Source organism: Oncorhynchus kisutch, linkage group LG18 (assembly GCF_002021735.2).
Source record: "Oncorhynchus kisutch isolate 150728-3 linkage group LG18, Okis_V2, whole genome shotgun sequence".
Classification (NCBI taxonomy): domain Eukaryota; kingdom Metazoa; phylum Chordata; class Actinopteri; order Salmoniformes; family Salmonidae; genus Oncorhynchus; species Oncorhynchus kisutch.
The window spans coordinates 33,226,828-33,240,331 of record NC_034191.2 but is presented as its reverse complement, the minus strand read 5'-3'; the positions used below and the strand labels follow the sequence as shown (position 1 = coordinate 33,240,331).

Sequence of the window (13,504 nt, the reverse complement as noted above, 5' to 3'; positions counted from 1 at the left end):
GCATAGGCTGTGTCATTGAGGACCTTCACCATTTTGAAGTAGTAACTGGGGAATCAGCCAATGAATTATACTTATGAGCAAACTTTCCATAACTGCATGTGGCAGTAAATTTCCAACCATGGCTCTATACCTGTTAAAAAAACACTGTCCAGGTGGCAGTATGCACCCTTCCAGTTTGTTTGAAAACTCGTAGAAGTAGTAGAAGAAAATGGACTACTTTAAAATGGAGATTGCCTCAATGGTGCTTCCAGTGCTCTCGCAGATGCCATAATGGGACAGATACACTGATGATCTAAGTCTATAGATCTTTCACTACTAGAGGAATACTTTACTGCCCATTTGTGGAAACAGAACTTATTGGAACCTCACATCATTTTGCCCTTTCCCCAACCCCCCTGAAACACACATACAGTACATATGTCATGTCTAATCAAGGTGGGTGGAATCAGGCGCAGAGAGCAGAATGCGATAATAAAGTTTATTCTCCGGTGAACAAAACAAACACGGTCAACCCAAACACACACAGGGTGAAATTATCCAACACAGGATAACAGACTAACCGGAGAATAAGAAACACGATAACACCGACAGATGAAAATGAATGACAAAATAAACAATCCCGCACAAAACAAGGGTGGGACAACCTACATTATATACAGACACTAACTAACTAAACAACACACAGGTGAAACCAATCAGACAAAACCAACAGATACACGAAAAGGGATCGGTAGTGGCTAGTAGGACGGTGACGACGACCGCCGAGCACCGCCTGAACGGGCAGGAGAGCCAACCTTGGCGGAGGTCGTGACAACATATCCACTGACATTCTAGAAGAACATAGGGTCAGAGCCACAGCAGCATCCCTGACTTGACTTTACTACAATGCTCTACAGTTCTCTGACAGTAAAATACATTTACAGAAATAAGATGCAATACAAACAATTATGTTGATGATAAAAAACAAATGTACAGTATAAGCATTCAGTTCTGGCAGCTCACATCTTGACAGATATTCTTGTCAGTCCTGGGATTCAAACCAGTAACCCTGGACCTGCTGCTGTACCATGTGCCTTTACTATCCTTTACTATCCTGCATTAGCGGACCAATATAGCCTTCTGTAGTGCGGGCATAGAATATCTTTCCCCCACTATACTGATATCTCTGGTTACTGTAAACAACAGAAAAAAGGATGGTTGTAGAGAAGTTTATGAAAGTGATCAAGTCGGGAGCACATGTATTAAAAGCCTACTTTTGTGACTCCTTTGAGGCTTTCAAGCAAACAAGTATATGAGAGCACAACTAACACAGAGATTAAAACATTAAACTTGCTATGATACATATACCATGCAGGTTACTCAGTGCACTTTCAACACAGGAGAGTTTAACAATTGCTAAGTGAGAGAAAATGGTTATGGAATAAAATACAAATGAAGACATGCCGGTCATAAGCCATCACAGACAGAATAAGTAAGCACTCATTACATATACATTGCAGAAAAAAACTGCAATATACAACCTTCGTGAGAGATTCCCTTTATTTCTGCCTCATGGCAAAACGTGTAGAACTGCAGGAAATTAACTTGAAAACTGAAACAATTCAAGATGACAAACATTTTAGGAAGATGGGCAGGTACATAGCTGTCCTGAGTTAGGTGGGCCAAGAGTCCATATCTGGCAGAATGGTTTGGGGTGTAGGGTCTTCCCAAAGATCCCACTCAGCATCTGTTTGAACATAGTCTGAAGGTAGGGAGGGCAGCTCCCCTTGATGCTCTGTAGTTATGCAGTTAACGAGCTAATATGACACAAAGGATTCTCAGTTACAATACATGATAAACTTGATGTGATTTTTACATTCAATTATAGCAACTATAAGTAAGAAAACATAATTCAACATGAGAAAAAGGAACTATCAGGTTATGTTTTAGGGTAAATGCCTAGTACCCTTTTACAAACATGCCTGATTTGAATCATCCTAACACCATACATTAAAGGATTGAAAAGTGGTGGACATATCAGAAAATAAACGAATAAAATAGTGCGAAGTATAGGTGGAAGATCTGCAGTTTCATATCTGCCTTGTAGAATCACAAATAACCAGCCAAAGAAGAAGTTCAGCATAGAGGCTATATGTGGCATACAGGTGTTAAATGCTTTCTGTTTCGTCTCTTTAGAAGACTTTAAACATATCTGTAGAATTCTTACATATGAGTATATGGTAGGACATATAGTACAAGAAATATAAAGCACAGTGACAACAAGACCCCATATGTTATTCAGCATAGTATTTGAACAGGCAAGCTTGACTATCGAGTAGTTGTCACAATACAGTCTGTCTAGAACGTTACCACAAAATTGCAGTCGCAAACTTAGGGAGATATTGATGGCGTTGAGAGAAAAAGAAGACAAGCAGGACAGTAGAATTAAGCCACAAATGGTTTTAGGTGTCATAATATTGTTATACTGTAGAGGATAACTAATAGAGATGTACCTGTCATAGGACATAACTGCTAAATTACTAAATTCTGTTAGAGCATATGTGTACAACACATAAATCTGGAGATAACAATAAAGAAGGGAAATATCATGTGTGTCAGACAGCAAGTAAAACATGAGAGCAGGAAACAAAGCAGTGCTCCCATACAACTGATTAACAAACAAAGCACATAGAAACAGATACATGGGTTCATGAAGGCTTCTTTCAATGCAGATAACTCCAATAAGTAAAGCATTGGCAAGAATGATGGCAAAATATAATACAGTTACTACAGCAAAGTAGAAATACTTCAATTGTCCGATATCACCGTATGCAGCAAGCCTAAAGACCTTAAAGTGAGTAGAGTTTTCCATGGTCCTGGGAGTTGTTAAATATGTGCTGTCAATGTAAGAAGAAGAGGAGCAAATCCTCCTACTATAGCTTTCATATAAGTTAAATTGATGAAATCACAAAGAACAGACAACCTAAATGGATAATTCCTTGACTTGTTGATTCAGTAATAGATTTCCCCACATATAGAGTATATTCACCAATATAGACAGCTTTTCATTCTCATGAAAACATAATTCAAAAAATATTTTACTTTGTATGCTGCACTCATGTAACTTATTACATTCAAATGCAAAATGATACATGTATTCTAAATCCAAAATTAAGACAGCTCATTTCTAATCCATGATGATCTCCTTAAACTCAGCTCCTCACTTGCTTCTTATACTTGTGAGATAAAAAAAAAGAAGCCTGCCATGGTGTGATATGCAAATGATTACCAATACCTGGGGACACCTGGAGATAATTAGATATTTTCAGAGTCAAGGAAACCATATAGAGAAAAACAGATACCATTTTGTATCACATGCCCTCCAGGGTGTTCAAATGCCTTTTTTAAATGAAAAATCCACCCAAAACGCTCATTCTTATAATGTCAATAATACTAATATGTGAGAACAATATTTTTGGGTGAACAAATGTTTCATTTTGCCTTTTTAATAGGGATGGGAGCAACATATGAAAATTGTTGTGGAAATCTGTTGCAGCTCAAGTTGACGACAAAATCCACATTGTACTGCTTTCTCTATGGGCTGGCTGGCTAGCTTGCAAACATAGCTACACACAATAATACCAAAGACAATATCAGTATGTGACGTAGCAGGTTAGCTGTAAAATTGCCTTATCCAACTGCACTTATTTTAGTTGTCTACAATCGAATCATGTTCAACCTGCAGATCGATGTGCCTCACCGAGTGGAGTCTGACATTCACAACGGCACCATACAGTGGACCTTGGACTGAAGAGGCAGAAAAATATAAGAAATGTGCTAGACTGTCTGTAAAATTACACATTTCTTGAGGTAGGAGTATCGGTCCAGCTTTAAATGACATGCAGCTTATAAAGCCTTCATAAAGCCTTCATAAACAATACTTAAATGTGTTACAAATAATCTATAACTGTATGTTATGCTTTATAAAGGGTTCATAAATTTGGCATAACTGTGTGACATAATCACCGATGTGACAAACTATGTGACAAACTAAATATGACAAACTTGTGCTTTGTAAAGTGTGGCATTACCAAAGCTTAATCTTATAAATAATTTTAAATTTAAGTTTCACAAAGCATTTATAAACCTGTCATGCATCTTGGTAGAGTATTGTAACGCCAGGATAGTAGGTTTGATTCCCGGGGCCACCCATACATAAAAATGTCTTCACACATTACTAAGTCACTTTGGATAAAGAGTCTGCTAAATTTGATATATTACATTTCTCTAAAACATTTCTAGGAAGGCCCCACATCTTTCCCTCTTGGGTGCAGTCGATATTGGACTTGACCACAACTTTCCACAAAATGCTGTGCAGCAGGATAACACTCTAAAGTGCAGTCATGCACAGAAAAAAACATCGGTGATCAGATTTAATTTCATGTATACTATTCCATTTTCTGAGTTTAGTTTTTCCCGGTTTCCCCCAGTTTCTTCCAAACTTTTTAAATAGAAAAACAGCAAAATTGGATTTTCTGTGTTCACAACAATGCTTAAGCCACATCATGTCATGCAAATTTTTGTTGTTGTTGTATAATTGCCCTTTGTAGTTGTCCACTGTTGTTTGGTTAGAGGGTTTTCTGTAGTGCAGTAATTGCACATCTGATGATGTATTCCATATAGAGTGATTCACATTGTGGCCACCAATTGAATGGGTAGAGTAAATGTTACGGTTTTCTTCCGTCGAAGGAGAGTCGGACCAAAATGCAGCGTGGTTAATAATATACATCTTTAATGAAGATGAACACAAACAATACAAAACAACAAACGGAACGTGAAAACCTATACAGCCTATCTGGTGATAACAAAACACAGAGACAGGAACAATCACCCACAAAACACTCAAAGAATATGGCTGCCTAAATATGGTTCCCAATCAGAGACAACGAGAATCACCTGCCTCTGATTGAGAACCGCCTCAGGCAAACATAGACTTTGCTAGAACACCCCACTAAGCCACAATCCCAAAACCTACGAAAAAACCCCATACATAAACACAACACAAAATAAACCCATGTCACACCCTGGCCTGACCAAATAAATATAGAAAACACAAAATACTAAGACCAGGGCGTGACAGAACCCCCCCCCCCCCCCCCCCTCCCCCCAAGGTGCGGACTCCCGGCCGCACACCTAAACCCATAGGGGAGGGTCCGGGTGGGCGTCTGTCCACGGTGGCGGCTCCGGCTCGGGACGTGGACCCCACTCCAAGTCTTAGTCCCCCTGTAACGCGTCCTTTGATTTGCGACCCTCGCCGCCGACCTAGGCCTAATAACCCTCACCAAGGACCCCACTGGACTGAGGGGCAGCTCGGGACTGAGGTAGAAGCTCGGGACTGAGGTAGAAGCTCGGGACTGAGGGGAAGCTCGGGACTGAGGGGAAGCTCGGGACTGAGGGGAAGCTCGGGACTGAGGGGAAGCTCGGGACTGAGGGGTAGCTCAGCACTAAGGGGAAGCTCAGCACTGAGGGGAAGCCCAGTACTGAGAGGAAGCCCAGTACTGAGAGGAAGCTCAGGCAGGTAGTAGGCTCTGGCAGATCCTGGCTAGCTGGTGGTTCTGGCAGATCCTGGCTGACTGGCGGATCCTGGCTGACTGGCGGATCTGGAAGAGCCTGGCTGACTGGCGGATCCTTGCTGACTGGCGGATCTGGAAGATCCTGGCTGACTGGCGGATCCTGGCTGACTGGTGGATCTGGAAGATCCTGGCTGACTGGCGGATCCTGGCTGACTGGCGGATCTGGAAGATCATGGCTGACTGGCGGATCCTGGCTGACTGGCGGATCTGGAAGATCATGGCTGACTGGCGGATCCTGGCTGACTGGCGGCTCTGGCTGCTCCATGCAGACTGGCAGCTCTGGCTGCTCCATGCAGACTGGCAGCTCTGGCCGCTCCATGCAGACTGGCAGCTCTGGCCGCTCCATGCAGACTGGCAGCTCTGGCCGCTCCATGCAGACTGGCAGCTCTGGCCGCTCCATGCAGACTGGCAGCTCTGGCCTCTCCATGCAGACTGGCAGCTCTGGCCGCTCCATGCAGACTGGCAGCTCTGGCCGCTCCATGCAGACTGGCAGCTCTGGCCGCTCCATGCAGACTGGCAGCTCTGGCCGCTCCATGCAGACTGGCAGCTCTGGCCGCTCCATGCAGACTGGCAGCTCTGGCCGCTCCATGCAGACTGGCAGCTCTGGCCGCTCCATGCAGACTGGAAGCTCTGGCCGCTCCATGCTGACTGGCAGCTCTGGCTGCTCCATGCAGACTGGCAGCTCCATGCAGACTGGCAGCTCCATGCAGACTGGCAGCTCCATGCAGACTGGCAGCTCTGGCTGCTCCCTGCAGACTGGCAGCTCTGGCTGCTCCCTGCAGATTGGCAGCTCTGGCTGCGCTGAACAGGCAGGAGACTCCAGCAGCGCTGGAGAGGAGGAAGGCTCTGGCAGCGCTAAACAGGCGGGAGACTCCGACAGCGCTGGAGAGGAGAAAGGCTCTGGCAGCGCTGAACAGGCGAGGTGCACTGAAGGCCTGGTGCGTGGTGCTGGCACTGGTGGTACTGGGCCGAGGACACGCACAGGAAGCCTGGTGCGGGGAGCTGCCACCGGAGGACTGGTGTGTGAAGGTGGCACAGGATGGACCGGACCGTGAAGGTGTACTGGAGAGCCTGAGAGCAGGGCTGGCACAGGACGTGCAAGGCTAGGTAGGTACACAGGAGGCCTAGTGCGTGAGGCTGGCACAATCTTCACCAGCCGACTAACACGCACCTCAGGACGAGTATGGAGCGCTGACCCAGGTGCCATCAAATCCCCGACACGCTCCGTCGGGCGAATATCGTACCTAGCAACTCCCTCATAACTCTCTCCTCCACTTTCCCCATTAACTCCACAGTCTCTGCTTCACTCACCTCCAACACCGGCTCTGGTTCTGGTCTCCTCCTTGGCTCCTCACGATAAACAGGGGGAGTTGGCTCAAGTCTGAACCCTGACTCTGCCACACTCTCCCTGAGCCCCCCCCCCCCAATACATTTTGGGGGCTGACTCTCGTGCTTCCTTCTGCGCCGCCATGCTTGTCTCTTCAACTCCATTCTTCTATAACCCTCTTCGCACTGCTCCAGCGAATCCCAGGCGGGCTCCGGCACTCTCTCTGGGTCGACCGCCCACCTATCTATTTCCTCCCAAGTCGTATATTCCAAACTTCGTAGCTCCTGCTGCCAATGCCTGTCACCACGCCGCTTGGTCCTGGTGTGGTGGGTGATTCTGTTACGGTTTTCTTCCGTCGAAGGAGAGTCGGACCAAAATGCAGCGTGGTTAATAATATACATCTTTAATGAAGATGAACACAAACAATACAAAACAACAAACGGAACGTGAAAACCTATACAGCCTATCTGGTGATAACAAAACACAGAGACAGGAACAATCACCCACAAAACACTCAAAGAATATGGCTGCCTAAATATGGTTCCCAATCAGAGACAACGAGAATCACCTGCCTCTGATTGAGAACCGCCTCAGGCAAACATAGACTTTGCTAGAACACCCCACTAAGCCACAATCCCAAAACCTACGAAAAAAACCCATACATAAACACAACACAAAATAAACCCATGTCACACCCTGGCCTGACCAAATAAATATAGAAAACACAAAATACTAAGACCAGGGCGTGACAGAACCCCCCCCCCCCCCCCCCCCTCCCCCCAAGGTGCGGACTCCCGGCCGCACACCTAAACCCATAGGGGAGGGTCCGGGTGGGCGTCTGTCCACGGTGGCGGCTCCGGCTCGGGACGTGGACCCCACTCCAAGTCTTAGTCCCCCTGTAACGCGTCCTTTGATTTGCGACCCTCGCCGCCGACCTAGGCCTAATAACCCTCACCAAGGACCCCACTGGACTGAGGGGCAGCTCGGGACTGAGGTAGAAGCTCGGGACTGAGGTAGAAGCTCGGGACTGAGGGGAAGCTCGGGACTGAGGGGAAGCTCGGGACTGAGGGGAAGCTCGGGACTGAGGGGAAGCTCGGGACTGAGGGGTAGCTCAGCACTAAGGGGAAGCTCAGCACTGAGGGGAAGCCCAGTACTGAGAGGAAGCCCAGTACTGAGAGGAAGCTCAGGCAGGTAGTAGGCTCTGGCAGATCCTGGCTAGCTGGTGGTTCTGGCAGATCCTGGCTGACTGGCGGATCCTGGCTGACTGGCGGATCTGGAAGAGCCTGGCTGACTGGCGGATCCTTGCTGACTGGCGGATCTGGAAGATCCTGGCTGACTGGCGGATCCTGGCTGACTGGTGGATCTGGAAGATCCTGGCTGACTGGCGGATCCTGGCTGACTGGCGGATCTGGAAGATCATGGCTGACTGGCGGATCCTGGCTGACTGGCGGATCTGGAAGATCATGGCTGACTGGCGGATCCTGGCTGACTGGCGGCTCTGGCTGCTCCATGCAGACTGGCAGCTCTGGCTGCTCCATGCAGACTGGCAGCTCTGGCCGCTCCATGCAGACTGGCAGCTCTGGCCGCTCCATGCAGACTGGCAGCTCTGGCCGCTCCATGCAGACTGGCAGCTCTGGCCGCTCCATGCAGACTGGCAGCTCTGGCCGCTCCATGCAGACTGGCAGCTCTGGCCGCTCCATGCAGACTGGCAGCTCTGGCCGCTCCATGCAGACTGGCAGCTCTGGCCGCTCCATGCAGACTGGCAGCTCTGGCCGCTCCATGCAGACTGGCAGCTCTGGCCGCTCCATGCAGACTGGCAGCTCTGGCCGCTCCATGCAGACTGGCAGCTCTGGCCGCTCCATGCAGACTGGCAGCTCTGGCCGCTCCATGCAGACTGGAAGCTCTGGCCGCTCCATGCTGACTGGCAGCTCTGGCTGCTCCATGCAGACTGGCAGCTCCATGCAGACTGGCAGCTCCATGCAGACTGGCAGCTCCATGCAGACTGGCAGCTCTGGCTGCTCCCTGCAGACTGGCAGCTCTGGCTGCTCCCTGCAGATTGGCAGCTCTGGCTGCGCTGAACAGGCAGGAGACTCCAGCAGCGCTGGAGAGGAGGAAGGCTCTGGCAGCGCTAAACAGGCGGGAGACTCCGACAGCGCTGGAGAGGAGAAAGGCTCTGGCAGCGCTGAACAGGCGAGGTGCACTGAAGGCCTGGTGCGTGGTGCTGGCACTGGTGGTACTGGGCCGAGGACACGCACAGGAAGCCTGGTGCGGGGAGCTGCCACCGGAGGACTGGTGTGTGAAGGTGGCACAGGATGGACCGGACCGTGAAGGTGTACTGGAGAGCCTGAGAGCAGGGCTGGCACAGGACGTGCAAGGCTAGGTAGGTACACAGGAGGCCTAGTGCGTGAGGCTGGCACAATCTTCACCAGCCGACTAACACGCACCTCAGGACGAGTATGGAGCGCTGACCCAGGTGCCATCAAATCCCCGACACGCTCCGTCGGGCGAATATCGTACCTAGCAACTCCCTCATAACTCTCTCCTCCACTTTCCCCATTAACTCCACAGTCTCTGCTTCACTCACCTCCAACACCGGCTCTGGTTCTGGTCTCCTCCTTGGCTCCTCACGATAAACAGGGGGAGTTGGCTCAAGTCTGAACCCTGACTCTGCCACACTCTCCCTGAGCCCCCCCCCCCCAATACATTTTGGGGGCTGACTCTCGTGCTTCCTTCTGCGCCGCCATGCTTGTCTCTTCAACTCCATTCTTCTATAACCCTCTTCGCACTGCTCCAGCGAATCCCAGGCGGGCTCCGGCACTCTCTCTGGGTCGACCGCCCACCTATCTATTTCCTCCCAAGTCGTATATTCCAAACTTCGTAGCTCCTGCTGCCAATGCCTGTCACCACGCCGCTTGGTCCTGGTGTGGTGGGTGATTCTGTTACGGTTTTCTTCCGTCGAAGTAGAGTCGGACCAAAATGCAGCGTGGTTAATAATATACATCTTTAATGAAGATGAACACAAACAATACAAAACAACAAACGGAACGTGAAAACCTATACAGCCTATCTTTTTTTTAAATAAAAAATAATTTATTATCTTCAATACCATTCATTCTTTACAACTCATAATTTTCATACATACTCAAATAATGGTATTTTAATTTAACTAATTTAACTAAACATAAACCCCAAACAAAACCTCAGGGGAGCATCTTCCCTCCCGTCACCCTACAAAATACCTTTCCCTATCTCCCCATCCCTAATCTATCCCCTTACAAATCTAAATGACACCCAGCCCTAAACCCCCCTTCCACCTCTCCCGAGCAGCATGCTGCCCCCACTTCCTCTCCTCCCTCTTCATCCTCCCCCTCAAATCTCCTTCCACCCTCCTCACTATCCCTTCCACCCCCCAATCTCTCCCTGTCTTCACCATGTTCTGCCTGGCTTCCCACAGCCCCCTTTTAAAGAGACTCATGAGAAGCCAGAGCAGAAACCTGTCCCTATCCGTCCCTCTCGCTCTCCCTACACCTCTCTCTAACCTGGCCCACGTCAATACAAAATCCCCCCTTACCAAACCTAACAACACCCGTGCCCTAGACCATACTACTCCGGCAAAGGCACAGTCCCAAAAGACATGGCGCACAGTCTCCTCCCTGCCACAAGAGGATCTTGGACAGGTGGGGGATTGCACCAAACTATACCGGTACATGATGGAACGTACCGGCAAGCACCTATGGAGGCTCAACCAATTCAGGTCCTTGAGCCTGTTGTCCAGACCCCGCGTCTGCACTCCCTCCCAGACCACTTCCGAGATGCCCACTACAGGCACCGGACCCCCTGCCTTTCTGGCCTCCTCGTACAGGTGCCTGTGATCTAAACCTACTCGGGCAACTTCAACCTCAGGGTGCGCACGCAGCCACTTGGCCGCATGACCAAAGTGCCACGGCAGCTGTTCTGCCCGAGGACCCGTGTTAGACCACACCATTATGCTTCTCGCCTGATATGAGAAGAACACCCGCAGGAGGTAACCGGATGGGTGTATCACTGGATGAGCAAGCTCCGTTAACAAGAAAGAAACAAAAATTGTGTCCAGCTTGAGGGGGAAATGTGGTACCCCCCTACCTCCCTCCCCGATGGGACAGATCATGCGCGCCCTGGCGACCCACTCGCACCTGCCACTCCACATGAACTGAAACACAAGCCTCACTAGAGGCCTCCTCAGACAAGCCGGCAATGGGTAGATGTACGCCAAATACAAAAGAGACGGCAACACATCCACCTTTAGGACCAGGACTTTGCCCATAAAAGACAAATACCTAGCCTTCCACATTGCTAGCTTCCTCTGTACCACTGCGATACGCATGTTCCAGTTCAGCGTCGCTGAGCCGGAGGTCTCAAAATGGACCCCGAGAATCCTCAGGGCCCCCTCACAGAGAGATAACCCCCCGGGCACATCCGTTCTACCGCGCCATCTACCGAAAAACTTGACGGAAGACTTTGCATGGTTCAGAACCGCTCCCGACGCTCGGGTGAAATCCCCAAAGATGGCAAGGGACCTTGTCAGGCACGAGTCCTTGCACAGCAGCAAGGAAGTGTCGTCGGCGTACTGCGTCATCTTAACACGCAGCCCACCACTTCCAGGGATCAACAAGCCTTCCACCCCTGTGTCTGCCCTAATGGCAGCCCCCAGAGGCTCCATGTACAGAACGAAGAGGAGAGCCGAGAGTGGGCACCCCTGCCTGACCCCAGACGAGAGGTCAAAAACGTCACCCAAGTGACTATTTACACTAACTCGGCACCCCGCTCCGACATATAATGTACGAATCCATCCTATGAACTTCTCCCCAAATCCTAATCGACCTAACACTCTGAATAAAAAGGATCTATTCACGCGATCAAAGGCTTTCGCCTGATCTAGCGCTGCTACCATTAAAGGCAGTCCTCTATCTTCAACCCAAGCGATGGAGTCCCTGATTAACTGTAGGTTCCATCTAATAGAGCGGCCCTCTACCCCGCACGTCTGATCCTCATGAACGACGTAGGGAAGGGCTGTGCGCAACCGGTCTGCTAAAACCTTTGCAAGTAGCTTGTAATCTACGCACAGCATGGTCAATGGCCGCCAGTTGCCAAGGTCTGTTACTTCCCCCTTCTTATATAAAAGTGACAGCACACCAACAGCCATTGATCCCCCCGGGACCCCCGTCTCAAGGATGGCCTTCAAGACTTCGAGGACCACTGGTCCAAGTATACCCCAAAACTTGAGATAAAACTCAGCCGGCAGCCCATCCATCCCAGGCACCTTCCCTTTTCCCATCCTCCTAAGAGCGCTCTCAACCTCTTCTAGTGAAATCTGGGCCTCCATCACTTCTCTAATGTCCTCCGGCAACCGCCTGGACAAGTGTTCTAAAAACACATTTCCCTGCTCTACATCTATTTCCCTTTCCTTAAATAAACCTTGGAAATGATCAGTTGTCACCCTGACCATATCCTCTGGTTCTCTAACTATACTACCATTTTCTTCCCTAATGCCATGCATTACCTTCCTACTCTGTCTGGCCCTAACCGACTTAAAGAACATAGCGGAACAAGTCTCATTGTGTTCTAGAAAGCCACTATGCGCACGCTCCAGGAAAGCTCGAGCCTTCCGCTCCTGCAACTCCCTGAGCTGCGCCTTTAGGGTAGCGGATCTCTCCCAGTCAAACGACCCGCCGAGGTTGCCTGCCTCATACTCGAGTTCAATTAACCTTTGGATACGATCCACCTCCCTCCTCTCCTCCCTTTTTTTCCTCTTGCAATACCCTATTATAAAAGCCCTAATCCTCACCTTAACTAATTCCCACCACTCTAACACCCCCTCGCACATGGACCGGAGGCCTTCAAGCCTCCAAAAGAAATCATAAAACCTGTCAACAAAAGCCTGCTCCTCCAGCACATCCCGATCTAACTTCCAGTACCCCCTACCAAAGAGGCAGACTGGAGACCCCACCTGCAGGAGCACCCCGTCGTGATCCGAAAAGAAAACAGGCAACAGCCGCCCAGACAACTTACCCAAAGACCTGGGTACAAAAATATAGTCGAGCCTCCGCTCAACCCCCCTGGAGTTGCGCCATGTAGGACCGGCCATTTTCGGAGTAGTGTGCAGACCACCATCAACCAGACCATGGCAAGCCATTAGCCTGGTAATGGCGCCTGCACTGCTATCCCCCCCTATTCCTAAATCTGTATTAAAATCCCCCCCTATCACTAATTTCCTATTTGTGACACACAGGGGCGTCAGACAGTCCACCATCTCCCTCCTGTCTGCCACCACCTGTGGCCCATACACCACCACTAATCTAAATTTACAATCCCTTATCGTGACATCCACCCCTATAACCCTCCCCTGCATTACCACAAAAGAATCCTCCACTTTTACCTCCCTGTGCCCACACAAAATCCCTACCCCCGATGAGTGCACCCCCCCAATACCCCAAACCGACTCCCCCTTGTCCCACTCCCTCTTAAACCTACTAACATCCCCTCCATCCCTCAGGTGAACCTCCTGTAAAAAACAAAAATCAAACCC

The 13,504-nt window shown here is 49.5% G+C and overlaps 1 protein-coding gene across 1 annotated transcript; it reads right to left on the bottom strand.

Annotated features, from left to right (window-relative positions):
* Positions 1-1,821: 1,821 nt before the first annotated feature.
* Positions 1,822-2,934, bottom strand: LOC116354837 (olfactory receptor 11A1-like). Its single transcript, XM_031796902.1, has one exon. It carries the CDS (start codon positions 2,849-2,851, stop codon positions 1,919-1,921), a length of 933 nt encoding a protein of 310 aa, XP_031652762.1. The 5' UTR covers positions 2,852-2,934; the 3' UTR covers positions 1,822-1,918.
* Between the last annotated feature and the right edge of the window lie 10,570 nt (positions 2,935-13,504).